This window comes from Muscardinus avellanarius (genome assembly GCF_963383645.1).
Source record: "Muscardinus avellanarius genome assembly, chromosome: 7".
NCBI lineage: Eukaryota > Metazoa > Chordata > Mammalia > Rodentia > Gliridae > Muscardinus > Muscardinus avellanarius.
Window position 1 is genome coordinate 37,850,057 of NC_137793.1, and position 19,199 is coordinate 37,869,255.

General features: G+C 40.7%; 1 protein-coding gene across 2 annotated transcripts in view; it reads left to right on the forward strand.

Moving 5' to 3' along the window:
- The window catches only part of ALDH7A1 (aldehyde dehydrogenase 7 family member A1), a gene marked incomplete at both ends in the record, with an annotated part of 58,780 nt that overhangs the window by 30,584 nt on the left and 8,997 nt on the right, over positions 1-19,199 (forward strand). The window contains 6 exons of one of the 2 annotated variants that reach the window (XM_080699227.1): positions 3,337-3,431; positions 7,456-7,540; positions 9,704-9,810; positions 14,703-14,819; positions 16,776-16,873; positions 17,046-17,119. In XM_080699227.1, coding sequence (XP_080555353.1) covers positions 3,337-3,431; positions 7,456-7,540; positions 9,704-9,810; positions 14,703-14,819; positions 16,776-16,873; positions 17,046-17,119 — 576 coding nt within the window. The remainder of the gene's footprint in view (positions 1-3,336; positions 3,432-7,455; positions 7,541-9,703; positions 9,811-14,702; positions 14,820-16,775; positions 16,874-17,045; positions 17,120-19,199) is intronic. The other variant, XM_080699228.1, reaches the window with a different exon arrangement.

Below are 19,199 nucleotides of genomic sequence, written 5' to 3' on the forward strand. Positions count from 1 at the left end.
GCGTGCGCCACCACACCCAGTGAGACCTCTTATTTTAGAAAGGAACAATTGCTTAAAGCATCTTTTACTGATCACTAACTTGAGTTATATGAGTTAAGTATGAGAGGGAATTAGATAGCCAGTTTAACTTATGGATAATGTAATGAAGGTCAGTAGGTTGGGACTTAATAGAAGCATACCTCTTATGATAAAAATTTGCTAATTTCTGTATTGTGTTTTAGTGTCGATATTTATGTGGTAGACACCAGAGATTTAAAATGTAGAGTGTGATGAGGGGGGGAGAGGGCACCAAGCACAGTCTAAATGTATGCCATTTTCAATATGTTCCACATAAATTTAAAATTAAAAAGAGAAATATATCCCTGGGATAGGCTGGGGAAAATGGAGAGATTTCGTCAGTAGCCAAGGAATGCAGTGTTTCTTTGGGGACATTAAAAATGTTCTATAAACTGAGCCAGGCGTGGTGGCACATGCTTGTAATCCCAGCATTTGGGAGGCTGAGACCGGAGGATCGCAGTGTGCGGACAGCCTCAGCTACTTAGTGAGGCCCTTTGCAACTCAGTGAGACCTGGTTTCAAAATAAAGAATAAAAAATAGGGCAGGGGTGTAACTCAGAGGTCAAATGCCCCTGGGTTTGAACTATCCCCAGACCTGCAAAAAAAAAAAAAAAAAAAAAAAATTCTATAAGTAATTGTAGAGATAAATGCCCCATTGTGTGAATATACTAACAGCATTGAGTTATATACTTTAAGAGGATAAATGGCACTGTGTATGAATTATGTCTTAATAAAGCTGTTTTAAAAATAAAGAAAAAATATCATAGGCTAGTTGCATACAATGAAAGAAGCCCTTTTGGAAGACTTAATTTTTTCTGATTCCTTTGGGTATAATCCAATATAGCAAAATTATAATGTGGATCATTTTACTCAAGAGAAACCGTTAGCCATTTGTTGATCAATCTTAGGTTTTCAGGGTTCGAAAGATGTAGGACTACAGTGCACCAATAAAATATTTAAAAAATGTAAAGGGGGAAAGGTTTGTTCCAGATGAACTTCTAATTTAGTTAAGGAGATACTCCATTAAAAAATATAGCTAGCATCTAGACAGCACTGGGTATCTGCCATGTACTATGCCCAGCTATTTTTTTTAAATTTATTTTTATTGGTGCATTGTAATCATACATCACATTGGAATATAAGACTTGAGAGGATATACAAGCACACATCATCCAATTAGCCCTAATCCAGTCCCCATCCCATTCCCTCCCCCTCCCTTGATCCCATGCTTGTTTGGTGATTAACTTTGATACATATGTTTATGTACCTCCTGCTTTTTAAAGAGGCTCCATCCTCCCCTATTCCATACCCTCTGATTGGTCACCTTAATTGCTTCACTATAGGGCCCTTTCTATAGCTCGACCACTTACTGTTGCCCGTTTCCTCCTAGTTATTGCTGATTAGGGGAAGCATCTGGTTTTAATTTTCTGCGATATTTCTCTGTGCATGCTGTGTTGCAAATACCGATCCCACTCTTGACGGCCCCAATTGTGGCCTGGCTACCCGGTGGACTGATCCAGACCTTGCTGGCTCAAGCAGCGGCCTTGCCTCATGGGAGGCCCCGGTTCTGGCCTCACTGGCCCCGACACCGGCCTAACCTCTCAGCTGGCTCTGATCCCGGCCTCAGAGGCCCCAGCTCTGGCCTTCCTCACAGCAGGCTCTGATGTTAGCCGATGGCCCGGGCATCGGCCTAACCCCTCGGCAGGCTCCGATCCAGGCCTCGGAGGCCTCAGTAGCGGCCTTGCCTCACGGAAGGCTCCGATGCCGGCCAGTGGCCCTGGCACCGGCCTAACCTCTCAGCAGGCTCTGATTCTGTCCTCGCTGGCCCCAGCACCGGCCTAACCCCTCGGCAGGCTCCGATCCCGGCCTTGGAGGCCCCAGCACCGGCCTTGCCTCACGGCAGGCTCCGATCCTGGCCTCACTGTATGCCCAGCTATTTTGTATGCATTATTTCACTTAATCACCAAACAATCAATCCCATAACGTGGATAGAATTATTATCTCCTTTGAAGGTAATACTCTGAGACTTAAACCAATTATGTGCCCAAATGACAGAGTAGCAAGTGATAGATGCTGACAGCTGTGCCCTGACAGTGGATCTCAGAGCACAGTACTTTCCTGGATGACTTAATCCAATCTGTTGTCAAATCTAGGCATTACTATCTTGTTTTATGGATGAGGAACTAAGGCTTAAAACATTGGAATCACCTGGGTGTGGATGGCTGAGGCAGGAGGATTACAAAATCAAGGCCGGCCTGGGTAATTAGCAATACCTTGTTTCAAAAGGAAAAATAAAAAGGGCTGGGGGTGGCTCAGTGGTAGAGGGCTTCTAGGTTCAATCACTAGTACTGAATATAAGAAGTTGAAGTAACCACTAAAAAGTGGTGGAGCCGTGCATGGTGGTGCATGCTTGTAATCTCAGTACCTGGGAGGCTGTGACAGGAAGATCCGGGTTTTCAGCCAGCCTCAGCTACTTAATGAGGCCCTATGCAACTTAGACCTTGTTTCAAAAAACAAAGAATCAAAATTAGGGATAGAGGTGTAGCTCAGAGGTAGAATGCCCTTAGGTTCCATCCCTAGCTACACACACACATACACACACACACACACACACACACACATACACACACACACACACACACACACACACACACACACAGTGGTCAGTTTGTACAAGCCACTTTTTTTTGTGTGTGGTGGTACTGGGGTTCCTGGAAATCCTTCTACCTCTGGGCTACACTACCAGACCTATTTTACACTTTTATTTGGAAACAGTGTCTCTTGACTTTGAACATGCGCGATCCTCCTGTGTTCACCTCCCAAGTGCGGGGAATAAAAGCGTGCACCACCATGCCCGGCCTACAAGCCACTTTTTTTTTGGGGGGGGGTGGGTACTGGAGGTTGAACCTAGAGGCACTCTACCTCTGAGCTACACTCCAGACCTATTTTATTTTTTATTTTGAAACAGGATCTTTCAAAATTGCCGAAGGTCTTGCTAAGTTGCTGAGGCTGGCTGTGAACCTGCAATCCTCCTGTCTCAGCCTCCCAAGTCTTGGGATCACTGGTGTGCACCACTGCTCCCAGCTGATCTTTCTTATATAACCCTCACTAGAAGAGCAGTGTGCCTTTTCCCTACAAACATGTATTTCACAATGTGAACATGCTTATGTTAGAATGGTTTTGGTGTTCTCTTACTTTCTAAGACATTTTGTGCGAGTTAGTGAGCGTCTTCTCTGCTGTTTCTCCACACTGACGAGCGTGTGTTTGTGCTTCTCTAAAGCTTTTGAGGATGCAGACCTCAGCTTAGTCGTCCCATCAGCCTTGTTTGCCGCAGTGGGGACAGCTGGCCAGAGGTGCACCACTGCGAGGCGACTGGTGAGTGTGGCGCATAGCCTATGAGATTGTCCTGCTTTTTAAACACATTTTTATGACTGCTGCTAGGTAGGTGTTGTGGAAGTAGTGTCAAAAAAATCCATTTCCTAGACATGCATTGCGAATGTGTGGACCTGCTACTTTGCTGTGCTTGTAGCAAGTGTAGTCAAGCATATCTCAGCCTCTTCCTCTACCCCCAGCTAGGAGTGTCTCCCCACCAGCAGATAGCAGTTGATGGAGAGGTGAGACCTGTTTTCACTCACACTCCCAGAACAATGTGGACAAAGTCCACTGTCACTTAGAAAATAAACTCTGCATCAAAGACTTAGATATTAAACCAGAGACTGTGAAGTTATTAGAGGAGGGCATAGGCTCAACACTCCAACACATAGGCACAGGCAGTAACTTTCTCAACAAGACCTCCAAAGCACAGGAAATTAAAGCAAGAATTAACAAGTGGCATGGCATCAAGCTAAAGTTTCTTCTCATCAAAGGAAACCATCAAGAACCTAGAGAGGAAGCCTACAGAATGGGAGAAGATCTCTACCAGCCACCACTCTGATAGAGGGCTAATATCCAGAATATACAAAGAGCTCAAAAGACTCTACACTAGCAAAACAAACAGCCCAATCAAATGGGGTAGAAATAGGCAATTGAATTGAATAGACACTTCACAAAAGAAGAGATACAAATGGCCAATAGATACATGAAAAGATATTCAACATCATTAGCCATTAGGGAAATGCAAATCAAAACTATGCTGAGGTTCCATATAACCCCAATCAGAGTGGCAAGCATAAAGAAATCAAATAACAAATGCTGGCGAGGATGTGGGGAAAGAGGAACTCTTTTACATTGGTGGTGGGAGTGCAAACTAGTTCAGCTGCTATGGAGATCAGTGTGGAGATTTTTTAGAAAACTGGGAATGGACCTACCATATGATCCGGCTATACCACTCCTAGGTATCTTTCTAAAGGGGTTGAAATCAGAGAACTACAGTACCATATGGATACCCATGTTCATAGCAGCACAATTCGTAATAGCCAAAATATGGAACCAACCAAGGTCTTCTTCATCAACAGATGAATGGATTGCAAAATTATGGGAAATACACAAAATAGAATTCAGCTATAAAGAAGAACAAAATCATGTCATTCTCAAGAAGATGGAAAGACCTGCAGAACATTATGTTATATGAGATCAGCCAAGTATAGAAAGAGAAGGGATATATGTTTTCTCTAATATGCCCAAACTAGGGACTATTAGGAATACCAGAGGGACTCCAGATAATGGAGGGGAAAGCTCAGCAAAGCTAGAATGGGAGGGTAGGAGAGGAAGAAGGCTGAGGTTGAATAATGGAGGAGCTATATTTGAATATGTATAAAAATATGAATGTAGCATGGTCAACCTGGACACTCATTGTTGAGAGGGAGGAGAAGGGATGTGGGGGTGGAGAGGGCACCAAACACAGTCTGAATGTATGCCATTTTCAATACGATCCACATAAAAATAAAATAAATAAAAAACCCTCAAATTTCAGAAATTCTTGGAACTATTAGCTAAAAGATAAATTGCCCCATTTTTTTCTTTGTAAAAACATTTTAAAGATATTAATTTGAGGTCTTAAGACTTAGATTTGACTTGATGTGAAATGTTTTATTGAAAAGCAAATGATTATGTGTTCTCTATAAAATATGTAGCCAATGTCTATATATATATATATATATAGACTATGTGTTCTCTATATAAATATCTGTATGAATATATGTACAGAATAATAATACATGTATATAAGATGTGGTTTAGCTTCAGTGTGTGGGATTTGGAAGTTTAAACATTTAGACTGAGTTGGATTTCAAATGTGAGATACAATCTTTTTTTTTTTTTGGCGGGTCTGGGGATATAACCCAGGGGCATTCAACCTCTGAGCTACACCCCCTGCCCTATTTTTTATTCTTTATTTTGAAACAGGGTCTCACTAAGTTGCAGAGGGCCTAAATATCTGAGGCTGTCCACGAACTGCGATCCTCCAGTCTCGGCCTCCCAAATGCTGGGATTACAAGCGTGCATCACCATGCCTGGTTGTGAGATATAATCTTGATCTTAATGACTTTTAAGGTTCTGAAAAACTTACTAGAAATAAACAAGCTTTGGATAGGTAAAAACTCAGCTGCATTTTTTTTTTTTGTTGTTACTTGGGATTAAACCAAGGGACATTCTACCTCCGAGCTATACCCCCAGTCCTTCTTATTTTTTTGAAACAGGGTTTTTCTAGGTTGCTGAGTCTGGCTATGTGGCTCAGGCTGTTCTTGAACTTGTGACCTTCCTGTCTCAGTTTCCTTATTACTGGAATTGGTTTTTAGAAATTATTGTTTAGTTTTTCATTTGTAATTTTAAATCTAATAAATTACACAGGGATTGGTTTTGGATTTTTTCTCTTATTCATGATTAATATGAAAGAATTCTGTATAAAATTAACATAATCATAATTAGAATAAGATAAAAGATATATGAAGCCAGGCATGGTGGCACATGCCTGTTGACCTAGAGGCCAAGACAGGAGGACTGCATGTTAAAAACCAGCCTCAGCAGTTTCGCATGCCCCTCAGCAACCTAGAGAGCCCCTGTCTCAAAATAAAAAGTAAAAAATATTACTTGAAACTCAGAGGTAGAATACTCTTGTGTTCAGTTCCCAGTACCTTCCCATACACAAAGAATATGAAAATTCAAATTTTACCTTTCTCATACTTTTTAATATTTAAAAAAATTTTTTTAAATTTGTATAACTAAGTTATAACTTAGTTGTAACTTAGTTACAAATAGTAAGATGATATTATAAAATGTTTATAATTTATTGTTTACTGTAAACATCAATTGCATTAAACATTACATTTAAAGCTAAAAAACAAAGGTTCCAGAAATAGTTATACTCTTAATTACATGAAGAAATGAAACAATATGAAAGCCATACATTTCTTCAGCCAATTTTATTTTTTCTTTGTGTCTTGGAGCAGATAGACATAGCCATGCTTGTATTTAGTGTTAAATATTAAGGAATACTTCCGGGCGTGGTGGCGCACGCTTGTAATCCCACACTTGGGAGGCTGAGACAGGAGGATCGCACAGGTTCAAAGCCAGCATCAGCTACTTAGTGAGGCTCTCATAACTTAGTGAGACCCTGTTTCCAAATAAAGTAAAATATAGGTCTGGAAGTATAACCTGGAGGTAGAAAGCCCCTGGGTTCTACCCCTAGTACCACACACACACACACACACACACACACACACACACACACACACACACACTAAATATTAAGGAATACTATGTCATTGCCCAGCTTGACTTCCATGGCAGCAATTATCACTAGGTAGAGAAAAAAAATCATTCTCTCCTGTCTACCTCTCCATCTCTACATCTCAGAGTGACAGTTCATTTGTCCATGGACTTTAACCCAGAGAATGGATGGTCTGGCAAGTTCACCTCTGCCACTAGGAGCGGGGCTTGAGCTCACACCCTGCCCGGGTGAGCGTTTAGGTGGGTCTCACCTTTTAAGGCCTCCTGCAGAGACCCTGGTGACCTGAGGCTGAGTGTGTGTGATGACCCAGCAGAGGTCAGCATGGCCACCTGCTGTGCCATGTGTTTACTGAGACTCACGGTAGCAGAGTGGGATAGGGGTACTTGCGTCTAATTAAGATACTAAATTTTCTAAACAAAAATGGATTTATGAATTCATTTTTAGGAATAATGGATTTGTGAAGTTTAGCCTGATAGGTCCTTAGGAACTTGATTACAACATGGCTTTTGATTTTATTTTAACATCTACCTAGAAGAAATGATTATCTTCATGTAGGTAGTTAATAAATTACATAATTTTAAAGACCATGTGATTGCTTATATTTTCAGAGATTCTAATATTTTTATAACAATTAAGAGCTGTTAATCTGTTAATACTATTAAAAAGTATTCATTATTTGAAAATGCTTTCATTTATTTTGCTGTTCCCTTGACTGTTTCCCTTTTCACTTAGTTTTTACATGAAAACATCCACGATGAAGTTGTTAACAGACTTAAAAAGGCCTATGCACAGATCCGCGTTGGGAATCCGTGGGACCGTAAGTATTTGGTTCAGTTTTCAAAGATCTTGTTTCTGAGCCAGGTGTGGTAGTGCACTTGTAATCCCAGCATTTGGGAGGCTGAGACAGGAGGATTGCAGTTTGCAGGCAGCCGTAGCTACTTAGTGAGGCCCTTTGCAGCTCAGTGAGACCTTGTTTCAAAATAAAGAAGAAAAAAAGTAGGACTGGGGTGTAGCTTGGAGGTAGAATGCCCCTGGGTTCCATCCCTAGTATGTAAACAAAACAAAACCAAAACCAAAAACAAGATCCTTGTTTCTGACTGTTGATGTTTAAAGTGTTTCTGATCTTCAGGGTGTCAGGGATTTTGCCCCTTTCTGAGAGGCATGAGGGCAGGTGGTGCAGGTTCTCAGGCATTTGGGTGGCACAAGTGCCCGTGGGTTAGGACCCGGGTACTGAGGTGTGCTCAAGGCTGAGGCCGTGATGCTCTTGAGACAGTGACAGCTCGGGAGCTTTTTTCTCTCCACTGCTGTTACCCTCATCCTAGCCACCGCTGCCATCTCTCAGGGAAGGCTACAGGAGCCCTGGCTTTCCTGCTCCCCCTGCTGCCTTCCAGTAATCAGTGGGGGTTGACCCTCTGATCTACACTGAGCTGTACTTGTGCGCCCTGTGCTTTGGAGCTGCCCTCCCATCTCTTTTTTCTGTCTATTTATTTTTGGTTCTGGGATTTGAACCTAGGGGCATTCTACCTCTGAGCTACAGCCCCAGTCTTATTTATTTATTTTTTTTTATGTTTGAAACGGTCTCACTAGGTTGATAAGAGTCTCACTACTTACTAAGGCTGTCCTTGAATCTGCAATCCTCCTGTGTCAGCCTCTCAATTACTGGAATTACAGGCACGTACCACCCAAACCTGGTTATTTTTTATTTTTGAAATAGGATCACAGAGCCAGGTGTGGTGCCACATGTTTGTAATCCCAGGACACAGGTTTGCAGTCAGCCTCAGAAATTTACTAAGGCCCTCTGCAATTTAGTGAAACCCTGTTTCAAAATAAAGAATCAAAAATAGGGCTGGGTGAGTAGCTGGGAGGTAGAATGCCCCAGGTTCCTTCTCTCATGGGCCCCCAGTCTTCGTGGTCATGCGCCTGCTTCCTGCCCGCCCTTCCCACTAGACCTGTGTCCCCTCCCGCCTTGTGCCCTGAGCTCTAGGTGTTCTTGGCTCCTCCTGGCTGTCCTTGGTTGGTAAAAGCCTTTTTTTTTTTTTTTGGTGGTACTGGGGTTCCTGGAAGCCCTTCTACCTCCGGGCTACACTCCCAGACCTATTTTTACATTTTATATTTGGAAACAGGGTCTCCTAAGCCAGCGCACGTGGCTGGCTTCGAACCTGCGCGATCCTCCTGTCTCTGCCTCCCAAGCGCGGGGATTACAAGCGTGCGCCACCACGCCCGGCAGGTAATAGCCTTTGCCCAGCTCTTTCTGCAGTGGGCTCTGCTGAAATGCCACCTCATCACTGGCCTTCCTCAGCCTGCCTCCTCTTCTTGTGGTTACCAGTGAGGTTCTAGTTTCTGGCAGCCAGACTTTGTGAAGCCTCAGTCTCTTCCCCTTGAATTGCACAGCAGCTGTGGAGATGTGATGTTCCTAGACAGTGGTCACTCATAAACAACCGCATCCTGTATTTTTTAGCATTTGTTTACTTACTTACTTACTTACTTACTTACTTACTTATTTTTGTGGTACTGGAGATCCAACCCAGAAGCATTCTACTTCCAAGTTTCGCCCCAACCCTATTTTGAAACAGTTGCACTAAATTGCAGAGGGTCTCAGTAAGTAAGAAGGTTGCTGACCCCTGCTCCCAACTGAGAGGAGATGGGAGGGACTAGCCCGTTCATTTGGAAAGCTGTTATAAGAATAGAGTGATGCTTAGCCAGGTGTGGTGGTGCATGCTTGTAATCCCCGCTCTTGGGAGGCTGAGACAGGAGGATCGCACAGGTTCAAAACCAGCTTCAACTACTTAGTGAGGCTCTCAGCAACTTAGTGAGACCCTGTTTCCAAATAAAATATAAAATGGGTCTGGGAGTATAGCCTGGAGATAGAAAGCCTCTGGGTTCCACCCCCAGTACCACAAAAAAAAAAAAAAAAAAAAAAAAAAAGAATAGAGCGATGCTGATTAGGGCAAAATGAAGAGCATTCCTTTTCTCTTTCCAGCTAATGTTCTCTATGGGCCACTTCACACCAAACAGGCAGTGAGCATGTTTCTTGGAGCAGTGGAAGAAGCAAAGAAAGAAGGAGGCACAGTGGTGTATGGGGGCAAGGTAAGGAGACTCCTGGGATGCTTTTACTTTGTTTTCCTTAGATACTGCAGGGCTCTGAGAAAATTGGTGCAGCTTCCCTTTTGTACATTCTTTCTCTCCCTGTCCCCATTACAAGGAAGAAATAGGTTTTATTTTTTAAATTTAATTGTGTGTGTGTGTGTGTGTGTGTGTGTGTGTGTGTGTGATACTGGGGGTGGAACCCAGGGGCTTTTCTACCTCCGGGCTATACTCTTAGACCTATTTTATATTTTATTTGGAAACAGGGTCTCACTAAGTTGTCGAGAGCCTCACTAAGTAGCTGAGGCTGGCTTCGAACCTGTGCGATCCTCCTGTCTCACCCTCCCGAGCACTGGGATTACGAGCGTGCTCCACCACGCCTGGCTGAGAAATAGGTTTTAAAGAATGATAGCATAAAATGCATGGACACATAAACTCAGAGTCCTGGTTGCCTTTGGGTTGTGCCCCCTACATTCTTATATGGAAAGGAAGCCTTCTGGTCATCGCACAGTAGAAGACTTGTGTGCAGAGCAATTAGAATCCACATTGATTGGTTATATTAATAGTTAAGGCAGGAAATCACAAAAAATACATACCATAGCATTTGATTTTAGCTTAACACATGAAACTACATGTGTTTGTGATTCTTTTGGTCTATAGTTAACATGTTTTCTTCATAGATTATAGGAATTTGTTGTCTTCATCTCTGCAATGATCAATTATCTGTACGATTTAGTTTCACTTTATTTAAAATTCATGGAGACCTACATCTTGCAAAGTAATCTGAGAGCAGATGCCTCCTCTCTAGTCTTACCCTTGGCACACCCGCATCTAATTGGACAGATGTATGTGTGTGTATGTTTTTGTATTTTTTTTTAATTGGTGCACTGTATTCATACATCATAGTGGGATACAAACTTTTGTAGACATACATGCACACATCGCCCAGTCAGCCACCACCCGATCCCCACCCCATTCTTTCCCCATCCCTCCCTCCCATGCTTGGCTTAGTGGTTGACATCTAGTATTATAGCAATTTATCCAAAATTAAAAATGATAATCTCTCATAACAGTTTCATTTGTCTGATACCAAGCTTTTGATAATTTAAAGATAACATTTCAATATTTCTTTTTACTTTCTTTCTTACCAGAGAATTTTTTTTCTAATTTTTTTAGGTGAAACTATCATATATTTATATATTTTTCAGAAAAAAAAATCTATCCTAATATGGAATATGGACTCTAGATACCCAAAACGATCTTGAAAAAGAACAAAGCTAGAAGATATATATTTTCTGATTTCAAACCATATAAAGCTACAATAATTGAAACAGTATAGTACTATTCTAAAGGCAGATATATAAACCATTGGAGTTAAATAAAAGCCTAGAGCTAAATTCTTCCCTATATTGTCAAGTTATTTTTGACAAGGTTTCCACGAACATTTGGTGGTGGAAATAATAATCTTTTAACTAAATATTGTTGAAAAATAATAAGTACATGGAAAAGAATAAAATTGGACCCTTACCTAATCCCATATACAAATATTAACTTAAAATGATAAAAGACCTAAATATACATCTTAAGACTATAAACTTTTAGAAGAAAATCTGGGTCATAAAACCTCACAACATTGAAATTGGCAGTGATTTCTTGGATATGATTTCAATGGCACAGGCAACAGAAGAGTATACAAACTCCCTAAAAAATAAAAAAAATATTGTATATCCAAAGACAATGTAAACAGAGTTAAAAGTTACTAATAGAATGGGATAAAATATTTCCAAATGCTATATCTGAAGGTATATTAATATTCCGACTAGAAATCCTAAAAATTAACAACAATAAAGGCAAACAATACCATTTAGAGATAGGTAAAAGACTAACATAAATAATGAATCTCCACAGATAACCAGTCTTAGTTGTCTGTTGGATGGAAAATCTTGTTTCTCTGGTTCTGGTGTGTTACCTATTTCTTCTTTGTAGTTAATCTCTTTGAGTATTTTCTCTAGTGCTGGTTTTGAAGACATAAATTCCTTCAGTTTCTGTTTGTCATGGAAGCTTCTTATTTCTCCATCTAATTTGATAGAAAGTTTTGCCGGGTAGGAGATTTTTGGCTGGAAGTTGTTTTCTTTCAGAGTTTGGAATATGTTACTCCAAGCCCTTCTGGCTCTCATAACTTGGTTTGGGAAGTCTGGAGTGATTCTAATTAGTTTGCCTCTGAATGTCACTTGGCCCTTTGCTTTTGTTGCCTTTAAGATTCTCTGCTTGGCTTCCACATTGGTCATTTTGACAATTATGTGGCGTGGGGATCCTCTTCTCCGATCCTGTCTAAAGGGAGTTCTATGAGTTTCCTGGACCTGTGTATCGACCTCTTGCTCTATGTCTGGAAAATTTTCTGCTATTACTTCCTTGAAGATATTGTTGATCCCTTTGGTTTCACTTTCTTTTCCCTCCTCTATTCCAATTATTCTTAGGTTAGCTCTCTTAAAATGGGCCCATATTTCTTCAATATCAGATTCCTGCTGTCGGATATTTTTTTCTAGATTAGAAACTATGCGTTCATTTTTGGAATGATCATCTTCTAAGAGCGAGATTCTGTTCTCCATGTGGTCTAATCGGTTGTTTGTGCTTTGAATTGAGGCCTTTACTTCATTAATTGCATCCTTTATCTCTTTTTGGCTCTCTCTGAGTTCTTTTCGAAGTACCTCTATTATTTCTACCATTATTTTCCTGATTTGATCTTCTAGAAATCTCTGAATTTCTGTTTTATCGGGTTCTGATGTTGTGGGGTTGTGAGCATTCATTGCTCCAGTATTATTCCTCTTTTCCATGATTTCGGAAGTTTGTGCCTTCTCTGGGTTCTTCCCTTGGGTCACTATGACTTCACTTAAGGTGTTCTGGATCTCAAGTCAGTAGTATCTCAGACCCCACTACTCCTTTACTGTGTTGTATCACAGAGTCTCCAACCCAGAGAGTCGATAGAGGCTGCTTTAGACTGTGGGGAGTGCCAGGTTGCACGTTCTATGGTGTGAGACCTCTGCCACCGCCACTCCCCCACTGGGTCAAGTTCCAGGGAGTACAGTACTGGGATTTCTCCTCTGTGGCCCGCAATTTGACTCACTGTTGTTGAATACGCACATGTAGCTGTACTGGACTCGGTGAATTTGCTGCTGCTGCCACCGGTCACAATATGGCGCCGCTGCTACGCGCTCGGCCGTGAGGCTGTTGCATTTCTTCTTGGTTTTGAGTTCCACTCTGAATCCCTGCAGCGTGTGCTGAGCTCAGCCACTGGGAGCTTTAGATGCTCCCTGCGCCGAGAAATCCCACCTGGCTGTTCTGCAGTGGCTCACCTCGGCTTGCTGTAGCCGTCCAGTGAACTCGCTGCTGCCGTCGGCAGTAAAGCGCTGCTGCCATGTCCTTGGGCGTGAGGCCGGTGTATCTCCTCTGTGGCTCTGAGCTCAGTTCTCAGTCCGCTTTCTCTCTGAAGCCTGGTGATTTTTTTGTTTCTCTGGTGATGGTGTTTTCTGGCTATGAAAGGTGCTGATTTTGTGGTAATGGAGATTGGTTGTTAGCAGGGCTCTTAAGCCCCGCTTTTCTCGGTCGCCATCTTCCCAGAAGTCTGTATTTTTTTTTTATATTGGGCTTTCTCTAAAGCATTCAACCCAATCTTTATAGGAATGGCCTTTTTCCTTTGTGTAATATTTAAGTTACATAATGCAATCTGACACCACGCTAACAAATACAGCTTCCGTGCACAGCATTTGAGAGTAAATTCAGTCAACTCTTGGTAAACAAACAGCTTCCAGGGAAGAACAGAATTTCTGAGTCTCATTGGCAAGGTGATCTCCCGTCAGAGCCCTGCTGTGGCATCAGGACATTTTACAGAAGGAATGGCAATCATTACCTAAGTGGAGATAGACTAGGAATGTGCTTGCATGGAAGTTTGTTATAAGATTATCTGTAGTATGTCCCTTTTTGGAATTTTTGATTTTGTACAATGTGTATTAATTCTCCAGAGCTGCTGTTACAAATACCACTGCCCGGGCAACTTAAACAATAGCAGTGTTTTTTCTCACAGTTCTGGGGCTTGGAGTCCAAGATCAGGGTCTTGTGGGATTGATTTCTGGTGAAGTGTTTCTTTTTGGCTTACAAATGGCTTTTGCTCTGTGTCCTTACATGACCCTTCCCAGAGAGTGGAGAGAGGTGGGGGGAAGAGGAAGAAGAAGAAGGAGGAGGAGGAGGAGGAAGAGGAGGAGGAGGAAGAGAAGAGGAAAGGAAAGTAGAGAGAGAAGAAAAGAGGAAGAGGAAGAGGAAGAGGAAGAGGAGAGAGAGAGAGAGAGAGAGAGAGAGAGAGAGAGAGAGAGAGAGAATGGGATCTCCATTGTTTCTCCCTCTTCTAATAAGGACACTAGTCATATTAGGTTGGGGCCCTACTCTAATGACCTCACTTGTTTTCAGTAACCTTGACATTCTTAAAGGTCCCATCATCAAATGCAGTTGCATTGACTGTTAGGACTTTAGTATATGAATGTGTGTGTGTATGTGTGGGGTGTGGGTGGTGTATGATTCAGTGTATAATACAATGGGCATAGATCACCAGTATTAAAATTTATCATAAAATAACCATGTACAGGAGTGTTTTTTGAAATAACTTGGTTGTGACACACGGGACAACTCTCATCCTTGTTTTTATTATTTTCTGGCCAACTAAGAGCCAGTAGGAAGAAGAGATCATTTTTTTATTCAAAGTAAAATATTGTTTTAGAGAATTAATTCACCTGTAAATGCTGTTTATTTTTTCCCATAAATATAGGTTAACAATGGTGTCCTCTGACTCCCAAATACTAGAAGACAAAATACTTTTATTTTTTTATTCTATTTCTGTACATAAGGCAATGGATCGCCGTGGAAATTATGTGGAACCCACAATCGTGACAGGCCTTGCCCACGATGCCTCCATTGCACACACAGAGACTTTTGCTCCAATTCTCTATGTCTTCAAGTTCAAGGTAAAAATGGATTCTCTTTCTCTCCTCTGATGTGGATTTTTTTCTTTTTTTCTTTTTTGGTGATACTGGGGGTGGAACCCAGAGGCTTTCTACCTCCTGGCTATACTCCCAGACCTATTTTATATTTTATTTGGAAACAGGGTCTCACTAAGTTGCTGAGAGCCTCACTAAGTAGCTGAGGCTGGCTTCAAACCTGTGTGATCCTCCTGTCTCAGCCTCCCAAGCGCGGGGATTACAAGCGTGCGCCACCACGCCCGGCTTCTCTGATGTGGAATTGAGTGGTAAGACTCGGGGGAAACGAGGCAGTGTTAAATTCCAGTAGATTAGCTTTTAAGTAGGTTTTAGAAAAGCCCTCTGAATATTAGAAATTTGAAGGTTCAGGATAAGATATTAGATAAATACTTTATTTTTTATTTTTAGTACTGGGGATAGAACCTAGTAGCATTCTACCTCTGAGCTACAGCCCCAGCCCTATTTTTTATTCTTTACTTTGAAACAGGTTTTCACTAAGTTGCAGAGGGCCTCACTAAGTAGTTGAGGCTGGCAGCAAAGCAAGATCCTCCTGTCTCAGCCTCCCAAGTACTAGAATGACAAGTGTGTGCCACCACAGCCAGCCAAGATGAACACTTTAAAACTATAAAATTCCCAAGAAACCAACATGAAACCATGCAACTCTGAGCTGCGTGGGCCTTTGAGGCAGCTGCTCCTGACCCAGGACTGGATTGTTGGAAAGCCTGAGTTCTGTATACAAAGTGAGATGTAGGGGTGACCTAAAGATACACAGTTACAAACCATGATAGAGACAGGCTGCGGAGGTTTCAACAGGTAAAGATCATTCATTCCTCAGCCAGACATAGGCCCTGGCTTCACCAGCAAATATTTAGCTTTAGTTTTGAGATTGTAAAATTGAATCATGATTTGAATTTTCCATTATTATTAGTTAAAGGATAGTGGAAATTGTACTTTATTGTACTTTTATAATTGCATTTATTTGTATCTTGCTTTTAAATTATCTGTCATTGTTTCATATATAGTAACTTGAAAGTGTAATTTTGTATTTTGTAATGTGTGAAGTTTTCTTGTTTTTGTTTTTGTTTTTTTGTTTTTTGTTTTGGTGATACTGGGGTTCCTGGAAACCCTTCTACCTCCAGGCTACATTCCTAGATACCTATTTTTTAAATATTTTTATTTGGAAACAGTGTCTCTTAAGCCAGCGAGGCTGGCTTCGAACCTGCCCAATCCTTCTGTCTCCCCTTCCCAAGCGCAGGGATTACAAGCGCTCACCACCACGCCCGGCTTGTGAAGTGTTTTTGACTATGAGCTTTTGAGCAAATTATTTAGCTTCTCTGGGTTTCAGTTAGTGAATGTGTAAATTGGTGATAGTGTAAAACTTGTGTTGTAAGATTAAATAACTAAAAGCATGTTAAGTGCATAGATCAGTATGTCATTCTTGATAACTCGATATCAGCTATGATATTTAGTGGCTTGAATGAAAGGACGTAGTAATATTTGTTTTTCAAAGTATAATTAAAAAGAAATCTCCCAAAGTTTTACATATTAAAAATATATCCAAGCCGGGCGTGGTGGCGCACGCTTGTAATCCCCGCGCTTGGGAGGCGGAGACAGGAGGATCGCGCAGGTTCGAAGCCAGCCGCGCTGGCGTAAGAGACCCTGTTTCAAAAATATAAAAATAGGTCTGGGAGTGTAGCCCGGAGGTAGAAGGGCTTCCAGAAACCCCAGTACCACCAAAAAAAAAAAAAAAAATATATATATATATATATATATATATATATATATATATATCCAAATTGTAAAATAAACGGAATTAGTGAAATGTTGCCTCTTTGGTTTCCATCTGAACGTCAAAATTACATTGTTGTATCTCATGAAAGGAGTGAGTCGGGACGTGACCTGGGCACTCTAGCAGCTAACAGCTTCTAACATCTGTCCTTCTAGAATGAAGAAGAGGTCTTTGCATGGAATAATGAGGTGAAGCAGGGGCTTTCCAGCAGCATCTTTACCAAAGATTTGGGCAGAATCTTCCGCTGGCTTGGGTATAACTTTGTTTTTGAACATTTACATGTCTGATTTGTATGGGGAGGGAACCTTAAAAATGGATCTTTTAAAATGAAGCTTTTTTCTTTTTTTAGCAGTGAGTTTGGGCTTTTGTGTATTTGTTTTAGTTTCCTAGTCACTGTTTTTACGGTACCTGTCCTTTATACACAGACCTAAAGGTTCAGACTGTGGCATTGTGAATGTCAACATCCCAACCAGCGGCGCAGAGATCGGCGGTGCATTTGGTATGTAGAGAATCATTTTTCTTATTCCATGTGGGGTGATAAAGGACAAGATGTAGTAGCTTTTAGAAAAGTTGGCCAAGAAAACTGAAATGAATGCCAAAAAAAAAAAAAGAAGAAACAGAAATATGACTTGCATTTTGACCATTTTCTGTAATCTAAACATGCTCATATTGAAAGAGCTCATATTCCACTTTTTTTTTATTTTTGGTGGTACTGGGGGTGGAACTCAGGGGCTTTTCTACTTCTGGGCTCTACTCCTAGACCTATTTTATACTTCATTTGGAAACAGGGTCTCACTAAGTTGCTGAGAGCCTCACTAAGTAGCTGAGGCTGGCTTCGAACCTGTGCGATCCTCTTGTCTCAGCCTCCCAAGCGCGGGGATTACAAGCCTGCGCCACCACACCCGGCTTCATATTCCACTTTTAAAGTTGTTGTCTGGAGTCCTGCATCTTCTTTTTTTTTTTTTTTTTTTTTAATTTTATTTTATTGGTGCACTGTATTCATACATCATAGTGGGATACAAACTTTTGTAGACATACATGCACACATTGCCCAGTCAGCCCCCACCCGATCCCCACCCCATTCTCTCCCCATCCCTCCCTCCCATGCTTGGCTTAGTGGTTGACATCTAGTATTATAGCAATTTATCCAAAATTAAAAATGATAATCTCACATAACAGTTTCATTTGTCTGATACCAAGCTTTTGATGACTTAAAGATAACATTTCAATATTTCTTTTTGCTTTCTTTCTTACCAGAGAATATTTTTTTCTTTTTTTTAGGTGAAACTATCATATATTTATTTTTCAGGAAAAAATCTATCCTGATATGGAATATGGACTCTAAATACCCAAAACAATCTCGAAGCAAAAACAAAGCTAGAAGATGTATATTTTCTGATTTCAAACCATATAAAGCTACAATAATTGAAACAGTGTGGTACTGTTCTAAAGGCACATATATAGACCATTGGAGTTAAATACAAGCCTAGAGCTAACTTCTTCCCTATATTGTCAAGTTATTTTTGACAAGGTTTCCACGAAGATTTGGTGGTGGAAATAATAATCTTTTAACTAAATATTGTTGAAAAATAATAATTACATGGAAAAGAATAAAATTGGACCCTTACCTAATCCCACATACAAGTATTAACTCAAACTAGATAAAAGACCTAAATATAAATCTTAAGACTATAAACTTTTAGGAGAAAATCTGGGTCATAAAACCTCACAACATTGAAATTGGCAGTGATTTCTTGGATATGATTTCAATGGCACAGGCAACAGAAGAATATACAAACTCCCTAAAAAAATAAAAGAAAATATTGTATATACAAAGACAATGTAAACAGGGTTAAAAGTTACTAATAGAATTGGATAAAATATTTCCAAATGCTATATCTGAAGGTATATTAATATTCCAACTAGAAATCCTAAAAATTAACAACAATAAAGGCAAACAATACAATTTAGAGATAGGTAAAAGACTAACATAAATAATGAATCTCCACAGATAACCAATCTTACTTGTCTGTTGGATGGAAACTCTTGTTTCTCTGGTTCTGGTGAGTGTTACCTATTTCTTCTTTGTAGTTAATCTCTTTGAGTATTTTCTCTAGCGCTGGTTTTGAAGACATAAATTCCTTCAGTTTCTGTTTGTCATGGAAGCTTCTTATTTCTCCATCTAATTTGATAGAAAGTTTTGCTGGATAGGAAATTTTTGGCTGGAAGTTGTTTTCTTTCAGAGTTTGGAATATGTTACTCCAAGCCCTTCTGGCTCTCATGACTTGGTTTGGGAAGTCTGGAGTGATTCTAATTGGTTTGCCTCTGAATGTCACTTGGCCCTTTGTTTTTGTTGCCTTTAAGATTCTCTGCTTGGCTTCCACATTGGTCATTTTGACAATTATATGGCGTGGGGATCCTCTTCTCGGATCCTGTCTAAAGGGAGTTCTATAAGTTTCCTGGATCTGTGTATCAACCTCTTGCTCTATATTTGGAAAATTTTCTGCTATTACTTCCTTGAAGAGATTGTTGATCCCTTTGGTATCACTTTCTTTTCTCTCCTCTATTCCAATTATTCT